Genomic DNA, 27,371 nt, shown 5'->3' with positions numbered 1-27,371 from the left:
CCAGCACCTCACCTCCCCCCCCTCCCCAGCACCTCACCTTCCCCCCTCCCCAGCACCTCACCTCCCCCCCCAGCACCTCACCTTCCCCCCCTCCCAAGCACCTCACCTTCCCCCTCCCAGCACCTCACCCCCACCAGCACCTCACCTTCCCCCCCCCTCCCCAGCACCTCACCTTATGGCGGCAGAGCAGGCAGGACAGCATGCTCGTAAGTAGCCACAGGAAGATGAAAAACACAAACGCACCAACGCGTTTCGCCCTTGAGAAAGTCCCGAAAGTCCCATTGGACGAAACGTGTTGGTGCGTTTGTGTTTTTCATCTTCCTGTGAGCCTACATAATAAATACCCTTCATTTTTTATTCTGGAGTTGCCCTGTATTATTCTTCTACAAGGATCTTCGTTGGTGGCTGTGCTTCTTTACTTCATCTACTATCATTCAACCTTTGCACCCTGACTCCCTTGGCTGTGCGCTGCTCCAATTTAGCTTTTTTGCTTCTTGCTTAGATGAAGAGAGAGCAGCACTCTGAGGACCCAGTATGTTTGGCTTCCGCGCTATGTACATTTTTAAAGCCGATTAACATAGGTTTGAAGCAGGGGGTCCCCATTAATTTCAACTCCGGGGACCTCCTGATTCCTGAGATAGCGGCACCCCTTTTGGAGATGTGTATCTAGTCAAAGTTTACAGCCCCAGCATCACGTGGCCAATAGGAAACCGAACCTGATGACATCATGGGAGCTTTGAAACTCTGCCATTACATGAACCATGCTAGCCAAGCAGAGTGGCTACCAGCATCCCCTATGGACGTAAGAATCTCTGGTAAGCATGGGGTCCCCGGAGCAGAAATAAATGAGGTTCAGCTCAGTAGACCACCTGCTATGTAAAAAATATATACATTGCAAAAAAAAAAATCACCAGGTTGGATTGCATTGCTTGGATTTTTTTGTAACCAGAAACAAACAAGTGGGAACTATATTAAAAGATAAAAAGGACAGTCTAATGCTTGCAAGAGCACTTTTTGACCTTGAAGTTATTGTTTTTAATTGTAAAAAATATCCCATACAAGATTTCTACTCCTGTAAGCAGAAAAGTACAAAAGAATGTTAATGCTATATTTAAAATGACCTTTATTGCACGGAGACACTCATGCATTCTACCGATATACAGTATACAGTACAGTTAAATTGTCTTTCTAACCGATTAAACAGAAAAGTGATAATGTGCAGACTAAACATACGGAAAAGTATAATAGAGATGGTGTATAAAGGACATTTTGGAATCATCTTGTATCTCATAGTGTTCATGCATCAAGGCTCTTTGCTCGAAAGTTGTGTCTGTCAGCTAGGTATATGTTGAGTGTCACAAAGAGGTGTAAGGGAGGAGATATATGACAGTATATTATAATGGGATAGTCAAAAATAATTCACCCCTTTCTAGCTTCAAAAAACCTACCAGAACTGAGATGATAATCTTTCCTGGTTTACAATTTGTGTCATGTAAGAAACTCTTACATTTGACACAAACGCATGCAGAAAATAAGGCACTGTGTCAACACAAAACTTTTATTTGCACTTTATTTACACTGATACATCAGTTTAGTTGATCTTATATACTTGTCCTATTAAAGATAATACCACTGACTACAAATATTAATGAAACATGCAGAACTTAAGGAACCGAATAGCTTGTGTTAAAATGACAGTTTTGAATGAAAGCCTTTTAGATGATTGCTATTTAGCTTGCTTGTACTTACAGGGGAATGCCTATTTAGCTTCAATATAAAAGCATCCACACGTTTTCTATTTTAGCCAACTATTGATGTAAAATATGTTTTTCAGGGACTACATTTTTTTCCACTTTTGGGAAATTCCTACAAATTTCTTCAATACATGGTTATAATAACTTCAGCTCTGGAATCAATATATTCTGAGGCATATTTACAAAGATGCTACTCCATAAAACCACTTCTATGTCTCAGGACTTCTTACAGCCTATTCACTTGAATGATCCGTAAAGGGCTTTATTTACAAGGCAGTGCAGAAATATTGCTTATGGAGTAGCACGGTTTAGTAAGTTGGGCTCTCACTCAGCCTCTAGTTAGCATTATGTATTTTATATGTTATTGGCCTGTTCCAAGTTAGGCTTCTGGAACTGAATCGGAAAACCCAGTAAGCATTTCTTGTGAAGCAAATGTTAAACATACAATGGCTTATGTATCAATGTCTTGTGGTTTGGCGTTTTTGTTCTTTGTTAAATCTAGTGTTATTTTGCATTACTTTCCCCCTATTGCTTTGCAGCAAGGAAGCCTTGATACATAGACAAAGCATTATATGACTGGGTGATTTTACTTTGTTGTTTATACATTTATTAGTAATTGGGATAGCCTGCTGAAATCATGTTCGAGGCAATGCACTCTTGTATTCTACTAATACGCCTAGTGAAATGTTTATAACATATGTCTTCCATTCAAAATATGTAATCCTAATATTTAAAAAAAAAATTCTTTTAAATCTTTGCATCGTTCCTCTAGTCCTTCTTGAGTTCACGTCTGAGTGGAGTGCTAAACTGGACATCCTGCATCTTGTTCAGAGCTGCTGAGACCCGCTCAGGGATAAAACTGAAAATACAAGTAAAAGTACACTTTAAAGTGCAAAAGTGGTACAATTACAGAAAATATTTCATGTGATCAGTTAATACATAAAGATGACAAGTGACACTTCCTTTGCATGTTATATATACATCTTGCACTCATGTTATATTACTGCATTCTGCAATTCAGATAAATAAAAATAAGCCAACAGCATGGGGCATTGGGAATAAATAATGGAGACTGACACACAGGAAATGTTACTTATACAGTACAACCATTCCTCATATCATAGCATGGTGGTAGACAGTGGCTGGATGTATAGATCTGTTGATAGAAATTTCACTCAAGCTACCTACCAAAACGTATAAATGACTGCCTTACATACATGAGACACTTGCCAAGTGCAATACTGTTGGATTTATCATGACTCATTTAACTTCCCCCCTCAGCCAGTTAAAATACCTGCAATGAGGAATCTGAACTGTTCACTTGGTATCCTAGTTCCCCTCTAAGCTGGATGCAAGCCAATGTCTCTTATATAGTCCCATATATCTCTAGGTACAACAGCTATGTCCAATAAAACCAAATCCCTTCTGTTCACACCACTTGCTCAGCCACACACTAAGTATATAGTGTGAAGAACCCTGCCTTCTGCACCTCTATGTATTGGCTAGACTTCTGAAAAAGTCTCTGAGGTTGCCACTTTGCTAAGAATGAAATTGGAGGGGTCCCCCTAGAGTGGTGTGTTCCCTGCTCTAACGCTTGAAAAGGGTGGTACTAATTTGAAGTATAAAGTGAAAAAACCCCAACACATCAATTGCTATGGGGTGGTGCTAGCAGGGAATGAGTAATGATATAGACATAAGAAAGAAAGAATCCTTTGTGCTGCACTAAGACGACACCCATACATGAAAATAAAAACGAATTTTATTTCAATCAATTAAAAAAAATATTGTTGAGGTTGACGCAAAAGAACTGTGAACCAAAATATAATAAAAACAATTAAAATGAGGAGAGGCGTAAATGCTGACTTGGACACAGCAGAGTCTTGGTATATCACTTATTATATATATATATATACATATTTATATATATATATATATATATATATATATATATATATATATATATATATATATATAGATAGATATAGTGACCAGGGGGATCCTGATGACAAAGAGACAGCACACCGTGGCATAAATGAAAAAACAAAGTGTATTGTCAACACAGGGCAGCCAACGTTTCGGTCCTCGCAGAGGGATCTTCCTCAGGGCCTGCACTGCCCTGAGGAAGGTCCCTCTGCGAAGACCGAAACGTTGGCTGCCCTGTGTTGACAATACACTTTGTTTTTTCATTTATGCCACGGTGTGCTGTCTCTTTGTCATTAGGATCCCCCTGGTCACCATATGTCTACATTCATTTATGAGACGAGCATCTGCCTCCATTGACAAACCGTGAGTGCAAACTACCACGCTATATATAATATATATATATATATATATATATATATATATATATATCTAACACACACAAAAGGGAGTCGCTCACACTACTGTATATATTGAAAAAGGCTAAACCAGAACTTAAAAATATAAGTAAATAATATAAACAAGAACTGGTGGTGCTAAGGGATAGCACTAATATATGGACACACAAAAAAGACTAACAAGATCCCTTATAACAGCACTCTAAATATGCCTAAAGTAAGATATAGAAACCAGAAACAAAAAAACGGAAACCAAAGTCAACTTGAAAAAATGTCTATGATTTTAATACAGTAACAGTAGAACACACTAACATTTAAAAACATACAAACACTGATGGCAGCCTGAAATATGCTAGAGAAAGTAACACAAGCATAACAAGAGAAAAAGACAATCTGAGGACTAAATGCACAGTACTGCAAAGAACTTGTAACTAACAATCCTGATATTAGTAGTAATTCAGAACAGTAAAAAATACAAAAACATCCCCACAGAATCCTAGCTGCATGAGAGGAGGAAAAAAATGAGATCTCTATCTATATCAAAATGAAATCAAACAACTAAGGAGTGATAAATAAGTTGAAATAAACTTATGAGTGCCATTAAAACAGCACACAAAGAAAAATAACAACCAAGGGGGAGCAACAGGGGAGGGAAAAAGGATAATAAATATGTAGCCTTTTTCTGAACCCTCCCAAAGGAACGACTGGTCACTGTACAACACCTGCGGCTCCAGGAGATCTGAGCCTCCGCTAGCTGGGAGCCTGGGGTAACACTCACACATTTACTTAGCGCAGCGCCTCCACTTACCTAGGATCCCCGTGACGTGAGATTCCCCTGGGCAAGAAATACATACACACATATGTGATGCAACCAACTTTACTGTATATGATAATGCATGGCAACCTTATCACTCTAACATGCAATTAGAAATAACACTTATCACACTTATACTCTAACGGTATAACTTTAGCGGCTACCCACTCATCAGGGGCAACGTCTCCGTCCCCTCACCGCGTGCCCCACACACCGTGTCCATATATTAATGTGATGGTACTATATGGTATAGGCTCAGTCTTGTAACCACTCGCTCAGTGTTCCTACCAAGAGTTTAGCCTAAGGCGGGATCAGCGCCTGATGACCGGTGTTGGTGCACTTGATGATATAGTACCTGCCGAGCACTCCAGTGCTCGGATCTGCAACTACTTCGTTAAGGATCCATTGAGTTCCGGCCCGACATCCAGGATCCACCGTCCGGGAAGACCCCAACAAGATGGCCTCTGCAGCCACAACGAAGGGCAGTGCCCAACCTTCTGCACGGTTACACAGCGTCAATAGAGTCCCTATCTGACTCCGTGAACTAACGTGACACTCGCTATTCTATAGGCCGTCCCTACAGCACAGCAACCTTGGATGGCTTTAGGGAAACTCCTAGGGCCTACAGGGTAGCCTATCCTATGCAGGTGGGTCACTGACCCCCTGCACCCACACTACCTCTCCCGTACCCACCCGGGTCCCCTCTGGCTAACTTCTCCCTAACCTCTGCAGCAAACACACTGCACACACACAGTCAACCTGCAGCAACCCACTGCACTCACTCGGTACATGCAGCAACCCACTGCACTCACTCAGCAACAACACACTGCACACGGAACCTGCAGCAACCCACTGTACTGCACTCGGTACCTGCAGCAACAACGCTGCACACACTGTGCCTACTTGTCAGCGCTCACAGCACTACCAGCCATGACACTGACAAGCCTGCACACTCACACACCTAAGGGCAGAGTCCCTAACCTATGGGCCCTCCCTCAGTACCTACCCCCTACCCTGGTGGGGATTGGGGCCTGCCTGGGATCTGGGGAACTACCTTACCTGGTGTAGGAGCCACTTGCTCCCTACCCCCTTCCTCCCCCTTCCTGCTCCCAGCTTCAACTGCCAAACGTGGTCCCCGCAACTTTGTAGCCTTCCTCCACAGGAGAAGCTGCAAAACCCTATTTGCTGGCTGGCTGCACGTGATGTGGGTGAAAGGGCAATCCCCAGAGGCTGCTGGGAATTGTAGTCCACTCAGGACCGCTTTATCATTGGCACCGCGTGCGCTATCTTTACTGCGCCTGCGCGACCAACGCGCATGCTCGCACAACCTGTCATGGGGGCCCCCGCTAGCCTCGTGTGCCGCAGAGCCTCGGAGCGCTACATGGGGCTGAAAAGAGACCGGGGTTACAAATATAACACTCAAACCCTGTGTATAATAGTACAAAAAATTACACTACTAAAGCATGCTGAGGTGTCAACAAACACTGTAGTTTAGAGAAATAAGGGAGACAGATGTAAATAAGTCTGCTGCCCAACTTAGCGTCTATGAAGCCCACCTCAAGGGTGAAAAGCGTAGAGTGTCCCTGATGGCAGGACCGCCCCTAATTTATGTTGCTAGTGATGATCTTTTTGGAGTATTTCCTGGATTTGACTTCTCACTGAGACTCCAGATGTTATTCTTCCTTCCCTGGGTTCTATAAGGACTGGAACATGGATGTCTACAACTGAGTATCTTTTTGTCAATTACAAGGATTTTTCAACAACACTGGCTTTTTCATATGCTTCTCAGCATCAAGATAGATCAGACCAAAGTGTTGAAGGACCGTTTTTTGGAAAGGAAATACAGGAATGAGGACTTAGATATGGCAATAAGCAAAGTAAGTACATTAGAGAGATCAGATCTGCTGAAAACTAAAAAGAAAGATACAGGAGATAAATATGAGGTACCATTAATTACAAATTACAACCATGATCATAAAAAAATGCAAGCAGTCTTACGGAAACATTGGCATTTAAGCAACCAAGGGTGATTTTTAAAAGGGCATCCAATATTAAGAGCAAGTTGGACCCAAGCCTTTTTAAAAGTACCAAGGAGAGCAACACTTTACAGTACATTGGTTTCCTAAACCTGTAGGTTTTTGTTTTTTAAGTGTTTTGCATTCAAGGCATACAAACAAGGATCCAATGAGAAACTGAATTTTAAATCGAGAACAACAGGGGAAGTTTTTAAAACTCACCAATTTTTTAATTGTCCTTCCACTTTTGTAGTCTACCTCCTTCAGTGCCCATGTGGTCTCCAGTATGTGGGACGTACCAGTAGGCCACTGAGGGTCCACATACTGGAGCACATGGGCAATATTAAGAGGGGACTAATGACTCATAATGTGTCCAAGCATTTTTCTTTAGTACACAATAGCAATCCTTCAGGCCTTATTTATAAGGCCATAGAAATGGTCTCTGAAAATGGGCGTGGTGGTGACCGCCTCGTGAAACTAGCCCAGAAGGAGACTTACTGGATCTACAAGTTGTGGACACTGACACTACAAGGCCTTAATGTGGACATAGATCTTGGAGCTTTCATTTAAATATTCATTGTTGACATTTAACTCATTTTATGACACATTCTTAGAATTTTTTAAGAAATATTTTTTAATTTTTAAATCTATTATGAGCTTATGTCTATCATTGTCCTTTATTAGGACTCTCCAGTTTTATTGGTACATCCACTTACGTTATGCTTTCTGTTTTTTGTCTTTTAGATCAGTTTCACCATTCATTTTTTATTAGGATATATGCCGTATTATGTATTTGTGATCAGGATACCCCCGTTTTACCTCTGATTTTGTGTTAAAATCAGGATACCTGTGTTTCATGATAGTTGTACTACCCACAGAGGAGCTGTGTTACATTTATGAATAGGGCTGTGTAACGCGTAGCTCACCACAAACGAAGCGAGACCGCGGTGCTGAGGTAGGGGACTGGATAACGCCGACCCACAGCCACGCAGGCGCGCCTAGGATGTAGAGTAGTCGTTCAAGCCAGGTCAGGGTTATAGATTGGAGAATGGTTAAGGTACTTGCCAAGTTCAGGAGCGGAGAGTTTCGGATCGTCGTAGTTCGTAGCCAGGTTCAGGAAGGGAGAGTTTCGGATAGTCGGGGTACGTAGCCAGGTTCATGATAGGAGAATGTCGGATCGTTGGAGTACTTAGCCAAGGTCACGACTGGAGACAGGAGAATAGTTGTACAAGCCAGATCAGGAGGGGAGAGAAGCGGAGTCCAAGGAGCTAGCAGGGTTCAGGCAACAAGAGGTTAATCAGCATTCAAGGCAAGGCAAGGGTTCAGGAACAAGCATGTGGCAAGGCACGCGTAGCAATGACTATGCTCAGCAAAAACTGGTTGTAGACTGAGGGTATAAATAGGAGGTGCCTCCAATAGCCAGCCAGGGCAGAACCAGGAAGTGAGAATCGATTCTCTGTTGGTGCACACAGGTGTGCCTTATGATGCAGCCTAATCTGGGTTGAGGACGGAACTGCTCGCGCACCGTCCCGTGCGCGTCACGGAGGCCAGGGGGCGGAGTTTAGAGCACGCGTCACTCCCACGCCGATTCCTGAGACCAGAGAGGGTGGGACCACTCGCACGCCGACCCGCGCGCATCACAGAGGTCAGGAGGCAGTGCCTTACTTGCGCGTCAGCAGGGAGGCTGGCCGAACGTCCTCATCGTGTGACAGCGATGGGGGCGGGGTCTGGATCCGCAGGCGGTAGAACAGAGTGCGCAGGGTCCGCACGCGCGTACTGGGACCATGAAACCGCGTATCCTGTGTATCCGTCACGGAAGGCTTGTTAGGGTGAGGAGACGGTCTGCGACCGCCAGGATGGCGAATACTTACAGGCTGCAATTGACATTAAGCTCTATGGGAATGTCATTATAACTTCCCGCAGTGTGATCTGAAGTATTTTTAACCTGTGGGGCGAGATTGAGCCCAATTTTTTTTTTTGAGGAAAGCTAGTAGGATGAAATTGTAAGGGCCAGACGCTCGCAGCCCTTACCTCCTATGGCTCTCCACTCCTGCAGGGACCCACGTGCACTCACTCCTCCCATCGGAGGCACGCGCAGACTCCGGCATATGCCGCCACTGCTTCCGGACTGGCGGGGGCAAGCACACGCATGTGCTGCCGCAACTAACCTCCGCGAGTGCCAGCAAGTCAGCTGGTCAGCGCAGTCGTGCATCATGGGCATCAATACACCAGACTCCTGCAATCACAATGATGCCTGTATACCTGTCCTGAACACTGCATTCTCCTACTGGCGCTCGACCTACCTCTGACCTCACTCCTGGGTAAGGTTTCCCAATTTCTCCTTCTAGTATATAGCTTCAATCAGCCCTGGGCTGATTGCTGAGCATATTTTGTGTTTGCTGTGCTTGCTACAAGCTGCCTTGCTTTGTCCTCTTGTTCTTGAATCTTGACCCCCAGCCTTGTACCGGACTCCTGACCTCTGGCATCCTTGGACCTCGGCTTCGGAATTCGACTACTCTGCTCTCTCCTATCCTCGACCTCGTCTCTGGAATTCGACTACTCTCCGCTCTCCAATCCTTACTACGGCAAGTACCTTCTACGATCCTACCCTCTCCTGCCCTGACCCGGCTAACCCACGACTACGAGCTGCGCAACCCAGACCCGGCTTCACGGCAAGGTCAGTGTTTTCACATCCCCACCTCAGCTCCGCGGTCCGGCCCTGGTTTGTGGCGCGCAAACGTGACATTATGCTCAGCCCAACAAACCTGGACCCCACTGAGGTGGGTCGTCGCTAAAATGAACATGACGGCCTCTTTAAACAAGTAGAGACTTGCCTATCCCAAAACAATCAGCAAATGGAACAGCTCCAACGCTCCCTAGGCACTATCTTGGACCAATTAAAAACGCTCATTCCCGCTACCGTTGCCCCCACTCCTACTGCTTCACCACCACAGGCCCCCACTGCATCCTCTGAGCCTCGCTTACCCATTCCCAATCACTATGCGGGAGATCCCTCGTCCTGTCGTGGGTTCCTGGGCCAGTGTGCCATACAATTTGAGTTGCTACCTTCACACTTTCCCTCTCCATGGTCTAAAGTTGCCTATATAATCTCCTTACTGACCGACGATGCCCTGGCCTGGGCTACACCCATGTGGGAGCAACGTCCGGACCTGACCTCCAACCTGGATCGATTCTGCGAAGAATTCCGCAGGGTGTTCGATACGCCGGGAAGGAGGGTAACCGCTGCATCTTCTCTCCTCAATATCACGCAGGGAAACCGTTCCGTGGCACGTTATGCGCTCGAATTCCACACCATAGCGGCAGAAACAACTTGGAATGATGAGGCGCTGGCTGCGGTCTTCTGGCAGGGATTAACAGTATCTCTCAAGGACAAACTGGCCGCCCTAGAACGCCCCACTGGTTTGGAGTCGCTCATTGCGTTATGCATGCGCATGGATCAACGCCTTCAGGAGCGAAGAGTAGAGCGAGGAAAACGTCAAAGAGGTATTCCACCATCTCCCATCTCTTATACAGGTTCCGGGGATTCCGCATCTGCCTCTACAGAGGAACCCATGCAGTTGGGAGGTACCCGTCTATCTTCGGCTGAGAAGCAACGCAGGCATCGTGCGGGTCTGTGCCTTTACTGTGGGAACAGTGGACACCTAGTGATCGCCTGTCCTTCAGAGTCGGGAAACACCTCCCCCCAGTGAGTATTGGGAGAACCACACTGGGGACAGTAACTTCTTCTTCTCCCCCATCTTAAACCAGAAGGTAATGCAACGGGGACATATGCCCAAAACTGTGGGTCACCCTGGGATTTAAAAGACTATACACTTCTTACAGCGAACCTTCTGGTGGTCGGGTATGCGCAAAGACATACAGGACTATGTCTTTGCATGCCCTATCTGCACACAGAACAAAACACCACTGTATAAAACCCCGGGCCTTCTTCAACCTCTCCCCATTCCTGAACGACCATGGAGACACCTCTCGATGGATTTTATTGTTGATCTGCCTAAATCCAAAGGGATGGATACTATATTAGTAGTAGTCGATCGCTTCACCAAACAAGCTCACTTCATTCCACTCAGTGGCCTTCCTAGCACCCTCAAATTATCCGAGGTATTCGTAAAGGAGATCTTCAGGCTCCATGAATCCCCACCGACCATAGTCTCAGATCGGGGCTCTCAGTTTGTATCCAGATTCTGGAGGGCCTTCTGTAAAGGACTTAACATGGCACTGCACTTCTCCTCCGGATATCATCCACAGACCAATGGTCAAACGGAACGCACCAACCAATCTCTAGAGCAGTTCCTTCGTTGCTTCATCTCCGACACTCAAGACAATTGGTGCGATCTACTCCCATGGGCAGAATTTGCTCTTAACAATCTCAGGAATGAGTCCACCCAACAGTCCCCATTTTTTTCTAATTACGATTTTCATCCTTCTATTCTCCCCAATTCTGCTCCTAATACAGGGGTTCCTGCCGCTGAGGATAGGATCCAGGATCTTCAGTCTTCCTGGGAGAGGATCCAGAGCAACCTCAGACGTGCCATTGCTATGCAAAAAAGACAGGCCGATCGCCACCGTCAGGATTCACCCAACTATGCTCCGGGTCAGAAGGTATGGTTATCCACCAGGAACATCCGCCTAAAGGTTACATCCCCCAAACTGGCACCTAGATTTATTGGACCATTCCTAATCTTGGAGAGAGTCAATCCTGTCGCCTACCGACTAAAATTGACCGCAACTATGCGAATTCCATCCATTTTTCACTGCTCCTTGCTGAAACCTTTTAAAAATAATCCTCAGACCCAGCACATCACACCTCATCCCAGACTAATAGACGGACAGGAGGAGTTCGAAGTCCAATCTATTCTGAACTCCCGTCTCTCAAGAGGAGGCCTCCAGTACCTACAGTAGTGCATTGGAGGGGTTTTGGTCCTGAGGAAAGGGAATGGATCCCGCAGAACCAGGTACATGCTCCCAGGCTAACTCAAGCTTTTCACTGAAAATTCCTGCTAAAACCTAGAGTGGATCGTCCGGAGGACGATCCTGAAGGGGGGGAGGGGGTACTGTAAGGGCTGTCCATTCGCAGTCCTTACCTCCCATGGCACTCCACTCCTGCAGGGACCCACGTGCACTCGCTCCTCCTGTTGGAGGCACGCGCAGACTCAGGGCGCATGCCGCCACTGCTCCCGGACCGGTGGGGGCGCGCAAATGCATGCGCTGCCGCAATAGACCTCCGCGAGTGCCAGCAAGTCAGCTAGTCAGCACAGACCCCGCTGCGTGTCCCCGTTGAGGTCGCGCATTGCGGGCGTGCGCGCATCAATACACCAGACTCCTGCAATCACAATGATGCCGGTACACCTGTCCTGCACCCTGCACCCTCCTTCCGGTGCTCGACTTACATCTGACCTCACTCCTGGGTAAGGTTCCCATTGGCTCCTTCAAGTATATAGCTTCAATCAGCCCTGGGCTGATTGCTGAGCGTATTTTGTGTTTGCCGTTCTTGCTACAAGCTGCCTTGCTTTGTCCTCTTGTTCTTGAATCTTGACCCCCAGCCTTGTACCGGACTCCTGACCTCTGGCATCCTGGGACCTCGGCTTCAGAATTCGACTACTCTGCTCTCTCCAATCCTTACTACGGCAAGTACCTTCTACGATCCTACACTCTCCTGCCGTGACCCGACTAACCCACGACTACGAGCTGCGCAACACGGACCCGGCTTCACAGCCTAGGTCGATGTTTTCACATCCCCACCTCAGCCCCGCGATCCGGCCCTGGTTTGTGGCGAGCACCCGTGACAGAAATATAGAATTATTAGAGTGTTAACATAATGATCCACAGGGTGGAGCCATACCTTGGGAATAGTATGTCAGCTCATACATTGACAATACATACACCCTTTCAAATCATGGGAATAGTTTGCCAGATTATTTACTATCATTTACAATAAATATTCATGTTTTATACCAACTGATATGAGGGCTAACTATTACTTTATATTTATTGCTCTGACAAATTGTAAATAGTATCTAATGTTGTTGGATTCTGTCCATTCATTTAATTAATGATTTAGATAAATCAATCAAATTGCAAGCAAAACTTTAAAAATTTTAAAAATTACTTTGATAGATGAAAGTCTCTAAACCACAACAAATGTTCTAAATATCAATAAGTTAGAGCAAATTACAATTAAATTGTTCTGTGATACACCTGATGAATCCAACATCCAGGGTATAAAGAGAGCCTCACCATACACCACCGACAGGAACCTGACGAAGCGAGAGATTATGCTCGAAACGCGTAGTTCCCTGTCGGTGGTGAAGTTCTTTGTGTCCACGGAAGGCCACCGTAGTTCTCGCGACGGCTCTGACAGTGGTCCTGCCTCCAGACGCGGAAGCAGGGGGAAACCACACAGAGCCCTGACGAGACCACCAGTGCCAGAAGTGTTTTATTTACATGTAAGTTTACTATATGTATACTTACGGTTTTTCTAAATAAAGTACTTATATCTTACATATACATTGCGAATGTCGTCCTTATCTGGAGCATTATAAGGACAACCATTATCCAACAAAAGAAATCCTCAGGAACCAAGTGACACGGTCTGACGGAGGATCCATCTAAAGACACCTTGATGTGAACAGCTCAAACTTGCCCATGTGAGTATTGCTGTGATCAGCTTTTATTATTATCAATCATCACTTTCCCCATTTGAACGTTTTCCATTATTATTATTATCACTTTTAATGATAAATACATATATGTCCCATTACTAACTGTGTGTTTTTTTACATACATTTATATTTTGATGATACTTTGCCCTCACCACAACTTCACTACAACTAAGGGTAAAACATACCAGAAACTGGTAACCTGAAAATAACATCTGGGTATAAGGCCATCCAACTGCAACGAACAAGAAATAATACATTTATACCTTTAAATATCTTCATTAAATTACTTGATACACCCAATAAGTCATTGGGGTGGCTTGTGTATTCATTCACTCACCTTAGACGCTTACACAGGTCTATTGGATTCACCAAGTGATATAGTTAATTCAATTGTATAACTACAATCATATATACTGTATATATATAATATAATAAGTGATATACCAAGACTCTGCTGTGTCCAAATCAGCATTTACGCCTCTCCTCGTTTTAATTGTTTTGATTATATTTTGGTTCACAGTTCTTTTGCGTCAACCTCAACACATATTTTTTAATCGATTGAAATAAAATTAGTTTTAATTTTCATGTAGGGGTGTCATCTTAGTGCAGCACAAAGGAATTCTGTCTTTCTAACGTCACTTTCCTAAGTGCTGCCCCACTCACTAGCTCTCTAAATTGTTCGTGCACATCATCCCTAGCCAGGACACTATTCCCTAGGTGATCAATTATATCTACCAATCCCTCCTCCCTTGCTGCCTGAACAGTTGCCAGAATGCACCTCCAATCCATTTGAGGTGTAGTTCTGGTGTAGGCACCTTATCTTTCTCTTTCCTTCACTACCTGCTCCCAAATTGTTACCTCTTACAATGGAATGTACGAGGAGTTGTGTTGTCCTTTTTTGCAATCCCATTTTCCTGACTGTGTGCTTCCTATTAATACTAGAAACCCTCAACTCGTCTTCCACCGAGAATGAAGATTCTGTGGTGAAATTCTTCCTTGCTAGAGCAGGATAGGAGTTGTGCACACATTGCAGGATGTGCCTGCAACCTACAACCCTCACCCTCCAAGAAACCATAGCGGTCCACACCGCCCCTTCTTGGGAGGCTCTGAGGCTGCAGAGGCTGCACAGGTGCTGCATGTGATACATATATCTTTGTATTTTAACCTGCAGTCTAGCAATCTTCTCTCACAACAAAGAAAAGGGTCTACAGATGGGGCAGTACCTGAATTTCCAGAATGTCTCATGGAAAACTACCGCCTGACATCCATTGCACGATACAACATTAAACATTGTAGCAGATGTACTGTACATGGTATTGAGAATGGTATGTGCAACTCCTTCTGTATTCAAACTTCTTGTTTAACACACACACTTACCAAAACAGCTGCACTTGGAACAACCAGACAGAGTAGAGTAGCAAAGTATGGAGTAATAAGGTTCAATAAAAGAATACAAGAATGCACCCTCAATTATCAAGGTTTAGAGAAAGACTCTTAATTTTGCAAGTCACTTAATTGTAGGCTGCAAATGTTTTTGTTGGTGCCCACCTGAAGAGAAATTTAGACAAAATGACACAACAGTCAGATAATTTATTAATAACATACCTGCAGTCATACTCTCACCCCCCCTCATCCTCTCTCACCCCCATCACCTCATCATCTCTCACCCCCCATCCCTCTCATTTTCTCAAACCTCCCTGCATCTCTCACCCCCTCCGCGCCCTCTCACTTTACCCCATCACTCATTTTGTCGCGCCCTCATCCCTCAAATTTTCTCCCCCATCCCTCTCATTTTCTCTCACCTATCCCTCTCATTCTCTCTCCCCCATCACTTTCATTCTCTCTCCCTCATCACTCTCATTCTCTCTCCCCCATCACTTTCATTCTCTCTCCCCCATCCCTCTCATTCTCTCTCCCCCATCACTCTCATTCTCTCTCATCCATCACTCTCATTCTGTCTCCCCCATTCCATCTCATTCTCTCTTCCCCCTCATCGCTTTCATTTTCTCTCCCCATCCCTCTAATTTTCTCCCCCAATCCCTCTCCTGTTTTCTCCCTCCCATCCCTCTCATTTTCTCTCCATCCCTTCCCTCTCATTTTCCCTCCCCCATCCCTCTCATTTTCCCTCCCCCATCCCTCTCATTTTCCCTCCGCCATCCCTCTCATTCCCCCCCCCATCCCTCTCATTTTCCCTCCCCCATCCCTCTCATTTCCCCCCATCCCTCTCATTTAACCCCCATCCCTCATTTTCCCTCCCCCATCCCTCTCATTTTCCCTCCCCCATCCCTCTCATTTTCTCTCACCCCCAACCACCGCAGAACCAGAGAAAAAAACACACACACACACAGACACACACACACACACCGAGACACAGAGTCTCACCTCTCTCTGCTCCACGCTATTTCCCCCACCTTGGCCCCAACCCCAAGCTCCTGCCATCTCCCTCTGGAGAAGCTCCTGCAATAGGGCGAGAGATTTCAGTCTCAGTCTCTTTGTAAAAAGTATCAAGTCTCTTTATTGTACAACAGCCCTCAGCAGCAGCAGCCGCAGCAGATCATACACAATGGTCTCTTCCTCCTTCTCCTTCTCCTCCAGACTGTACCCCCTTCAGGATGGGCTGTCTGGGGCTCTCACTCTCCCCGCCACCCCAACGTGCAGACCCTCAGGGTGGGTGCTAGATCTCTCTCACCCTATAGGCAGGGCGAGGGGCATTGGTCCACCATTGTTCTATCAATTCTACTCAGGCTGGCCTGAGCTCCTCCACATGTAGGGCCTGTCTTTTCTGGAACTCATTCCTCCTGATCCCAGGACAGAACTCTCTCTTTTCACTCCAAAGACAGAACTCACTCTAACCACTACTGCCACTGACAGGATCAGGCAACTAACTTTAGACAGCCCCACCCCTCATGATGTCAGCAAGCCCCTCCCCTGTGTCTCTTGCCTTCCACACAGAGTCAGGGGGCCTACCTCCACCAATCAAGGCAGGGCTTGAAGCGGGGGAAACCCATGATAACTAATGGCGGCCTGCCCTTAGCAGGGCTTACACCAGTAGGAGGATAGATATATAGCCCTATTTCTTACCAGGGCTACATATATAAGACTGAAAGTTTGGTTGTGTCGGTTTGTGAGGTTGCTCATTGGATGCGGCGGCTCATGTGCTTGGCGGCGGCTCACGCTGTGATTGGCCTGTGGGGTGGTGTGACGTCAGATACATAAATACACACGCCCTCATCCTCAAAGCCTCCTCCTATTGCGTGAGAGCCACACGCCGCATCCTGAGATGCACCACGCCTCACCTCCAGCCGCCCACCGCCTCACACCTTCCTCCCTCCCGCGTCCCCCCCAGACTCCCCCCCACTTCCAATGTGGGATGGAGGGGAAGTGCCAACACCGCTTCCCCCACACGTGCCTCCTGCAACAGACCACCACTCTCGCCCCCCCCCGCTCCTCCCCCTCCCAACGTGGGATGGAGGGGAAGCACCAACACCGCTTCCCCTGCGCATCTCCTGCTCCAGCCCACCAGTGTCGCCACCCCCCCACCTGCCAACTTCCCGTGCACCCCTCCACCGAGCCCACCTCTTGCCCCAGCCAGCTGCCGTGGGGATATTAGGGGCAGGGGGGGAAGCACCTGGTGGTAGGAAGCAAGAAGCGGTATCCACCCGGTCAAGGTAAGTCACCCACCCAGTCACTGCCTCCCAAAGTCACTGCCAAAACCACCCACCCAGTCACTGCCTCCCACCCAATGTCACTGCCAACCCAGTTACTGCCAAGTCACTGCCTCCCATCCACCCACTGCCTCCCACCCACCCACTGCCAAACACCCACCCACCCAGTCAGTCACTGCCTAAACTTCCTGTCACTGTGAAATTATGGCAGGCTGTATAAGGTCACACATAAATATATATAACAGATGATATATATTTATCACTGGGTCTGAACTGGGACGAGTCTTAGATATAATAAAGTATATTTATTCCTTTGGATAGGTGAACACACGAATAATACAGTAACAAACAAGAAGTACACTTACTTTGGGGTTGGGGAATGAGAAGTATATAGCATAGCAATTCTCTCGCAATCAGGTAGCATTCAGATGATAAATTGAAGACAAAGGAGACAGGGTGGACATCAGTTTATAAACCTTTTGTGCCCTATCCTTAACATTGAGTACCGTGGATTGGTTTTCAATTAACTCCAGCCAGTGGTTAACGTGGGAACACTTTTTGACCCATGCCCCCGGCTAGTTGGTATATGCGCATTAGAGCTCTGGGTTCCCATTTCTATAACCCCTCCTCTATATCAGGAATGCCAGCTAGTCTACCAAATGGAGTACCTGGCAGGAAATCCTTTGTTGTGAGGTATGAAATGGAACACTTGAAGACTGCTCTGGTTTGAGTAGTCTCCACCCTCATGCAAACAGTGGAGGTGACAAAATCCTTTGAAACATACTCAGGTCCTAGACATTGGGTCGCCTTTCTGGCCATATGCTACCCTGGTATGCAAAGGAATTTCCTCTGAGTTTTACCCATATCTCGGAATACAGTATGTTGGATAAAACATGAACATATTAAAATATCTGGTTCCTTTGGGTCCAGCAGGTCCAAACTTCCCAGTTCTCAATGCCGGAACTGGGACACCCTGTGGTCCAATTTGCGACCTGCTACGACCTGGGAAACCGGAGATACACAAATACACTTAAAACCGTTTTACATTTTAATACACAAATCTCCGCTGTAAATTAAATCACGGTTTTTCACTAAATCCCCATTGAAAACAACGGGCTTCACCGCCATAGACTTTCAATGGCAAACCGCCGCCGTTGGCGGCTATGGGAATCCCCGCCATAGACTTTCAACGGGGCGATGCCGCCGTTGAAGTCAATGGGAGTTTTCCGCCGTAGCCGGTCAATGGGGTTTGGCCGCCATTGAAGTCTATGGGAAAAATCCCGAACCTTCAAGGGGGTCCATACTCCGTCAGGTTGGTCCAAGAGGGTCAAGGATGGTTCTGCAGCGAGGCCGGAGCAGTGGCTACAGATACCCCAAACCCCGACTCTCTGGGCCCTCCGGAACCGGAGTTATGGAATACCAAATTTCAGCATTTGACACTTAGCCGTTTTCCTGAGCTGTTTCTGCCGCCGCCATTGGAACCTAAGGTGCGGCCCGCTCTTCTCTGTTCGACCCTTATCGTGGGTCCAGGATACGGGGACCCGGTTGTGGTCGAGTGCGGGGAGGTCTAGGAACTAGGGACAGAAAGAATTTTATTCCTAGGGGCCCTAGAACTGTTTATTCCCACGCCACTTGTCGTTGAACTTGACTTGTAAGTGATCAAAGCTCTCCTATTGAAAATGTATCCGCTTTGCGGTTAAGCGGTTTGGACGGCAGCCAACTCGTTCCTGGAAAGCTCTCTCGAGGATTTCTCTATTGAAGTCAATGAGCCCATTGACTTTCAATGGGAAACCGCCGCTCTCCCTCTCGGACGCCATCTGCTGGTCTTCTCAGGAACAGGACTCCACAGCAAGATTCACCATTAGAAAGCATTGAGCCCTAATGGCGGCTTATGGGAACCTGCAAAATGGTGCCTGAAAAGGCGGGAAAGTTACACAAAGGGCTATAATAACTATACAACTATTAAACCTTGTGCTCCCGGATGGATCCCAGTGTGTGTGGGCTGCAGACCAGATGTTACAATAAAACAGGGGAAACAGGGGAATACACATTTACATGTCATAACAGGGGTTAAATCACCGTTCTGGGTCTTAGCCCAGTTAACCCTTTGTCTCCCGGGTGAGGTCAGGGGATGGCCATATGGGGTGTAACCCCTTTAATCCCGGGCTCCCCCCTTTCTCCCTCTACACCTCCCCTTCTTAATGGGTGACCTGTGGCCCACTGGCCCTAACGGGGAGTGGGGCACTGCTGGCACCATTAATGAACTCAGTCTCAGAGGGATAGTCCTGGCGTGAAAGTCCATCAGCATTGCTGTTTTCACTGCCCTTTTTGTGTTGAATGGTAAATTCAAATTCTTGCAAAGCCAAGCTCCATCTCAGCAACTTGGCATTCTCCCATGATACCCTCTGTAGCCAACTCAGGGGATTGTTGTCTGTGATGACCGTGAAAGCCCTCCCATATACATAGGGCTGAAGTTTCTTGAGTGCCCACACAATGGCCAAGCACTCCTTCTCAATGGTGGCATATGCCACTTCCCTGGGGAGCAGTTTGCGACTTAGATACACCACAGGGTGTTCTTTGCCATCGTCCCCCACCTGGCTCAACACAGCCCCCACACCAAAGTCTGAGGCATCAGTTTGTATAAGAAAATGCTTGGTATAGTCTGGAGCAGCCAGTGTAGGGGCTCCAGCAAGCGCAGTTTTCGGGGCCTGGAAAGCAGTTTCACAGGCAGGAGTCCAGGTAATAAGCACAGGCAGTTGCTTCTTGGTCAGATCAGTCAGGGGTTTGGCCAGGGCGCTGTACTGTGGGACAAATTTCCTATAGTACCCTGCGGTGCCCAAAAATGCCATGACCTGTTTCTTGGTTTTTGGAACAGGCCTCTCAACTATGGCTTCTACCTTGGCTGGCTCTGGCTTGAGATGCCCTCCGCCCACCCTGTGCCCTTAGTACAGGAATTCGGCCATCCCTACCATACGCTTAGTGGGTTTTAAGGTAAGCCCACCCTCCCTGATCCTACCCAGCACCGCAGACACATGTTCTAAGTGGGATTCCCAGGAATTACTAAAGAAAGCAATGTCATCTAAGTAAGCCCTGGCATAGCTCTGCATCCCTTCCAGTAACCTATTGACCAGGTGTTGGAAGGTAGCCGGGGCATTCTTCATCCCAAATGACATCACCAAAAACTCATAGAGGCCACTTGGAGTGATGAATGCTGAGTTCTCCCTAGCCTCCAGGGTCAGTGGGATTTGCCAATAGCCTTTGCTAAAATCCATGGTGGTCAGATACTTTGCCCCCGCGAGTTCATCTAGTAACTCATCCATGCGGGGCATGGGGTAAGCATCTGACACCGTCCCAGCGTTGAGTAACCGGTAGTCCACACAAAACCTGGTGGTTTTGTCCTCCTTAGGCACTAGGACTACTGGACTTGCCCAAGGGCTCTGGGACGGAGTAATTACCCCTAGGGTCAGCATCTCCTCAATCTCTCTCTCCATACTGGTCTTGACCTCTGCTGACACTCTCTAAGCGTGCTTATGCAGAGGCTGCAGGTCCCCTGTGTGTATTGGGTGTTTGGTGAGATGTGTGGTCCCTGGCATGTCAGTGAAGAGGGCGCTATACTGAGCTAGCATGTCCCTGGCTTCTCCCTTCTGCCTAGCACTCAACTGGGCCCCTATCTCTACCTGCTCTACAGTGTTTCCCTGCCTTGCCTCCCCTAGGAGATCAGGCAGAGCATTGCTCGCCTATCCTCCAGCAGTGGGCTACAAATGGCCAGCATTGCTCCCATACTCGGTGTTCTGTATTCTTTCAACATGTTGATGTGGTATGTCTTGTGCCTCTCAGGCTCTACCTGTACAACATAGTTGCACTCATTCACCTTTCGGATAACCGAGTATGGTCCCGACCAGGCAGCCATCAGCTTGTTCTCCCGAGTGGGTTTGAGAACAAGCACCTGCTGTCCTGGGATGAATTCTCTGCTACGGGCCTGCTGGTCATACCATCGCTTCTGCTTGGTCTGAGCAGCCCTGAGGTGGTCCTGGGCCACCCCCATGAGCATCTCTAACCGGTCTCTGAGATCTACCACATACTGGATCACTGAAGCAATCGTAGCAGTAGACTCCCCTTCCCATCCCTCATGGAATAGGTCCAGAGGTCCACGTACCCTGCGGCCATATAGTAGCTCGAAGGGGGAGAAGCCTGTAGATTCTTGCGGTACCTCTCGGTAGGGAAACAGTAAGTGCTGCAGGTGAATCTCCCAGTCTTTCCCCTCCGCCTCTATAAAGGTCCGAAGCATCTGCTTCAGGGTCCCGTTAAACCTCTCACATAATCCGTTCGCCTGGGGATGGTAGGGGGTAGTGCGCCGGTGCTGTACACCGCAGGCATCCCAGAGACAATGTAACAGTTCACTCATGATATTTTCTCAACCCAGGGGGAGCATGTAGGAGAAAACACAACAGACAAAACACACTAAGTGCAGACTATATGGTTCAGGTGTGAGGTAATAATGATGCTAGGCATCTACTGCACCGACACACTTTATTCGAGCAAATACCCAGTATGTACCTGGCAGATACCTGGAATGCGCCGCTCCTCACCTCTGACAAGCCCCGTTGCATTTGCCTTCCCAGCCTGGGTTCATGCCTGGCTGATGGGCGGCTGATCTGTTAAATGATAATGATTAGGATTTAATAGGCTGCAATGCTTCGTGTGTCTACCAGATGGCATAAATTCATGAATTGTAATGCAGTATATATATATATACTGTGCAGTATTGCAGCCAGCGGGAATAAAATGCTTCAATCCCTGCATGGAAAATACCTCAATGCACTCGGGCAGAAAACAGTCACAAACCTCAATACACCCGGGTATACCCGAATTCGTGGGACTAGCCGAGCTCGAATAAAGTGTGTCGCCAGTGTATGTGCTGCCTACTCACAGGATGTAGGTAGGATAAGTACAGTGGCATGATCAGTAGAAAGTGGTGGGTCCCTCTAACCATACACAGGAAGCAGCTGGGACTGAGGTATTTTTTATAATGAATTTGTGAACACATCCAACCATGCTCATAGACCTCATACCAGCACTGCAGGGGTTAATAAAACCAGTAATTGAACAAGGTATATAAGGTAACACTAGAAGGGGAGGGTCCATACTCCTGACAAAGCCAGCCATTCTATTGGCGAAACGCGTAGAGTGGACCAGCCCAGGAGGTGAGAGGATTGGTGCCCGTGAACTGTCAATCAACCGCCGAACCGGAAGTGACGCGACGGAGCTGATCGTGCCCACCGGAAGTGACGCGACGCGCCGGAGACACTGCAGCAGGAGATCCCCATACTGTCATGGTGTTGTGAGAGAAGCACAGGGAGCCTGCGGATAACAACTGTCCGGGATATCGGCGGTGCGGTGAGCTGCGGCAACCACCCTTACCCTCCTATCACTATATAGTGAAAAAACGCTAATTTTGATTTTATACATTGTGAGTGCACATTTTATAATATTTCATAAAGTTTATCTGTTTACCATTGATCTGCACCATGGAGGTCTGTCTTTATCTTTACATGTACACCGGCTACTGATACCTCAGTCCCAGCTGCTTCCTGTGTATGGTTAGAGGGACCCACCACTTTCTACTGATCACGCCACTGTACTTATCCTACCTACATCCTGTGAGTAGGCAGCACATAGAGGCCAAGCATCATTATTACCTCACACCTGAACCATATAGTCTGCACTTAGTGTGTTTTGTCTGTTGTGTTTTCTCCTACATGCTCCCCTGGGTTGAGAAAATATCGTTTGATCTTCTGGGACCAGCCAAGACAGTCCCTTCCAGAGGGTTTGAGCAGGGGGTTACAACGTTTATTATATTTTCACTACTGCACTATTTTGAGTCACGATTTTATTTTATATCACTATATACGTGTTATATATATTCACTGTATTTTAAGTGATCACTAGCACTTAATTAGCGCCAGTTTCTTCACCAATCACGTTGTTACAGTTCACTCATGAACTGCGACCCCTGATCAGTTAGGATCTCACTAGGGAAGCCTACCCTAGCAAAAATGTTCAGCAAAGCTGCTGCCACTGTCTTGACACTTATGGTGCCAAGCGCTACTGCCTCAGGGTACCGGGTGGCAAAGTCCACCACCGTGAGGATGTAGCGCTTCCCTGACCTTCTAGGAATCATGATGGGTCCTATCAGGTCCATCGCTACCTTCTGGAAGGGTTCCCCTATTATCGGTAGGGGTCTCAGGGGTGCCTTCACACGGTCGCCCGCCTTACCTACTCGCTGGCAGGCATCACAAGAGCGGCAGAAATTGCTCGCATCTCGGGATGCCCCCGGCCAGTAGTAACTCTGCAATAAACAGGCTCGCGTCCTAGTGACCCCCTGATGTCCCACTAATGGAATAGAGTGAGCTACCTGTAACAGTTGCTGTCGGTACCCCTGGGGCACTACTAGCTGTCGCTTACCGGTCAATCCCTCCTCTATCCCCGGGTTCCCCTCTTCTCTGTATAGGAGTCCCTTATGCCATAGGCAGCGCTCAGTGCCCTCCCCTGCCTGAGATTCGGACGCCCGAAGTCTCACGCCGGCCAGGGTAGGGTCTGCCTTCACTGCCTCCCTAAACTGGGCTCCTAAGTCTGGCCACCCCCCAGTCATGTCATTGTCAGGGGAAGGGGACAAGGTAAGGGGGAACAGTAAGTCAGCCTGTGGTTGCAACTGACCCTGGCTTACCTCCCCGGACTCCTCTGCGCCCTCCGCTAACGTTGGTCCCAAAGGCTGGGGGACTGGAGCGGCTGCCACCGGCATTGCCGCGGTCTGGCTCCGGGTAACCGCCGCCACTGCAGCGGGCTGGGGCACACGGTCGTAGGTGCAGGTCATCGGTCCCAGGTCGTTGCCCAAAAGAATTGGGCATCCAAACCGGGTAAAACCCCCACCTCCCGCACACCCTTGCCCACCCCCCAATCCAAAAAGATGCGGGCCACCTGCAGGAAACGTGGCTCTCCGTCGGCCACAGTGATCTGCATCCCAACGCCTGGGATCAATTCCTCTGGCCGGACCATATCAAGTCGGACCAGGATCACTGCGGCTCCTGAATCCAGCAAGCCGACTGCTTGCCGGTCACCGACTGTGACTGGGGAAAGATGTTTGCTCCAGCCGTCCGTCTGCTGCAGGTCTGCGCCGAGATGTCCTCCGCTCCTGGCTGTAGGCACCGATCAAACCGGGATAGGGGTGACATGGGACGTCTCGCTGGGAGTTGTTTCCATGACCGGTCCTGGTTCTTTGGTGGAAGCCACCCGCACGCGGGCTACCGGCTTCGCAGCTGGGGTGCGTTGCCCTCGATAGGGTCCGTTGGACCGCAGGGGTTCCGGGCAATCTGGTTTGAGGTGACCAGTGCTGTTGCAATTGTAGCACTGGCGCTCATGCCGGAGCTCTCCCGCCTTCAGTGACCCGCTGCCCACAGGTGGCTTTTGGGTCCACTGGGGGGTACTCACAGCTTTCTTGGCCGGCACCGGTGGGGTTACCGCTTTGGCTGGTACCTTGGCGGTCATCTGGGACTGGCTGACCACATAGTCATCGGCCATCCTCGCCGCCTCGGTGTAGGTCTTGGGCTTTTTATCATACACAAAAGCCCTCACCGCCGGCGGGCACTGCTGCATGAGCTGCTCCTGAAAGATGAGGTCCAGCAGGCGTTGTTAAGTCCTGGCCTCAGAGCCCTCCACCCAGTGTAGCCAGTACAAAGCCATGCGGGTCACATAAGTGACATTGGTCTCCTGAGGGTGCCTCTCCTCCAGCCGGAATTTACCCCGGTAAGCTTCAGGGGTAAAACCGTGCTGAAACAGCAAAAGTTCTTTCAGGTGGTCATAGTCATCAGCAAACTCATCTGTAAGCGCCATCAAGGTCTGCTTAGCCAAGCCGGAGAGTAGCGGGTCCAGGCGTGCAACCCTATGCTGGGGAAGCACCCCGTACCGCCGGCACTGCGTTTCAAAGTTCCTTAGAAACATGTCGATCCGATCAGTGCCTTCCACGTACTTGGTGAGACTGTGCTTGTCCAGTTGGAGTTCATCTTTGCGGGGTTGGACCGGGGGGCAATAAGCGGGTCTGTTCACTTCCATTGAGAGAAACTTTAGCCGCTCCTCCGCTGTCCCTCGGTCTCCCCACGTGGTGATCAGTGCCAACATTTCGGGGGTAAACGGACTGGTGGCCGCAGCCATCAGTGCCCCTCTTGTCGCACTTGTCCCGGGAGGTGCACTTGTTCCCTCCCCGGGATCCTGCCGCTCCGGCACTGGGTTCAGTCCCTGATCTCCGGGCGGCTGTACAAGGGCGAGCTGAGTCATATCCTGAGACTCTGCAAGCTCGGCTTCATGTGCTGTGATTGCGGCAATCATGTCCCCGACCTCCTGGTCCACATATTCCAGTCCATAGGCACGGCACTTGTCCTTCAGCTGATTTCGAGTTTTCAGGTAATAGGCGTTCTCCGCTTCACTCATGGTTCTGAGTCGCAGCAGGTGAGGTGGTGTGACAACTTGCGTTACTTCTTGCACTAACGTGTGTTCAATATCTTTAGACCCAGGAACTCGCAATTACCATCAAGTTCCTGCTAGATCACAGTACCCCGCAGAATACTGTAATCTAGGTCCAGTTCAATCCCGACGCTGCAACCAGTTAACTTATACTAGCCTGTCACGATGAGATTATGGCAGCCTGTATAAGGTCACACATAAATATATATAACAGATGATATATATTTATCACTGGGTCTGAACTGGGACGAGTCTTAGATATAATAAAGTATATTTATTCCTTTGGATAGGTGAACACACGAATAATACAGTAACAAACAAGAAGTACACTTACTTTGGGGTTGGGGAATGAGAAGTATATAGCATAGCAATTCTCTCGCAATCAGGTAGCATTCAGATGATAAATTGAAGACAAAGGAGACAGGGTGGACATCAGTTTATAAACCTTTTGTGCCCTATCCTTAACATTGAGTACCGTGGATTGGTTTTCAATTAACTCCAGCCAGTGGTTAACGTGGGAACACTTTTTGACCCATGCCCCCGGCTAGTTGGTATATGCGCATTAGAGCTCTGGGTTCCCATTTCTATAACCCCTCCTCTATATCAGGAATGCCAGCTAGTCTACCAAATGGAGTACCTGGCAGGAAATCCTTTGTTGTGAGGTATGAAATGGAACACTTGAAGACTGCTCTGGTTTGAGTAGTCTCCACCCTCATGCAAACAGTGGAGGTGACAAAATCCTTTGAAACATACTCAGGTCCTAGACATTGGGTCGCCTTTCTGGCCATATGCTACCCTGGTATGCAAAGGAATTTCCTCTGAGTTTTACCCATATCTCGGAATACAGTATGTTGGATAAAACATAAACATATTAAAATATCCAGTTCTTTTGGGTCCAGCAGGTCCAAACTTCCCAGTTCTCAATGCCGGAACTGGGACACCCTGTGGTCCAATTTGCAACCTGCTACGACCTGGGAAACCGGAGATACACAAATACACAAATACACAAATCTCCGCTGTAAATTAAATCACGTTTTTTCCCTAAATCCCCATTGAAAACAACGGGCTTCGCCGCCATAGACTTTCAATGGCAAACCGCCGCCGTTGGCGGCTATGGGAATCCCCGCCATAGACTTTCAACGGGGTGATGCAGCCGTTGAAGTCAATGGGAGTTTTCCGCCGTAGCCGGTCAATGGGGTTTGGCTGCCATTGAAGTCTATGGGAAAAATCCCGAACCTTCAAGGGGGTCCATACTCCGTTGGGTTGGTCCAAGAGGGTCAAAGATGGTTCTGCAGCGATGCAGGAGCAGTGGCTACAGATACCCCAAACCCCGACTCTCTGGGCCCTCCGGAACCGGAGCTATGGAATACCAAAATTCAGCATTTGACACTTAGCCGTTTTCCTGAGCTGTTTCTGCCACCGCCATTGGAACCTATGGTGCGGCCCGCTCTTCTCGGTTCGACCCTTATCAGGGGTCCAGGATACGGGGACCCGGTTGTGGTCAAGTGGGGGGAGGTCTAGGAACTAGGGACAGAAAGAATTTTATTCCTAGGGGCCCTAGAACTGTTTATTCCCACGCCACTTGTCGTTGAACTTGACTTGTAA

General features: G+C 48.0%; 1 protein-coding gene across 1 annotated transcript in view; it reads right to left on the bottom strand.

Annotated features, from left to right (window-relative positions):
* Nucleotides 1–1,106: 1,106 nt before the first annotated feature.
* The window catches only part of LOC142497736 (17-beta-hydroxysteroid dehydrogenase 13-like), a 70,768-nt gene continuing 44,503 nt past the window's right edge, over nucleotides 1,107–27,371 (bottom strand). The window contains exon 7 of the mRNA XM_075605983.1: nucleotides 1,107–2,613. Coding sequence (XP_075462098.1) covers nucleotides 2,523–2,613 — 91 coding nt within the window. The 3' untranslated portion in view covers nucleotides 1,107–2,522. The remainder of the gene's footprint in view (nucleotides 2,614–27,371) is intronic.

This window comes from Ascaphus truei, chromosome 1 (assembly GCF_040206685.1).
Source record: "Ascaphus truei isolate aAscTru1 chromosome 1, aAscTru1.hap1, whole genome shotgun sequence".
In the NCBI taxonomy this organism is placed as follows: domain Eukaryota; kingdom Metazoa; phylum Chordata; class Amphibia; order Anura; family Ascaphidae; genus Ascaphus; species Ascaphus truei.
The sequence above is the reverse complement of the archived record's forward strand: the minus strand, read 5'-3'. Positions and strand labels throughout refer to the sequence as shown.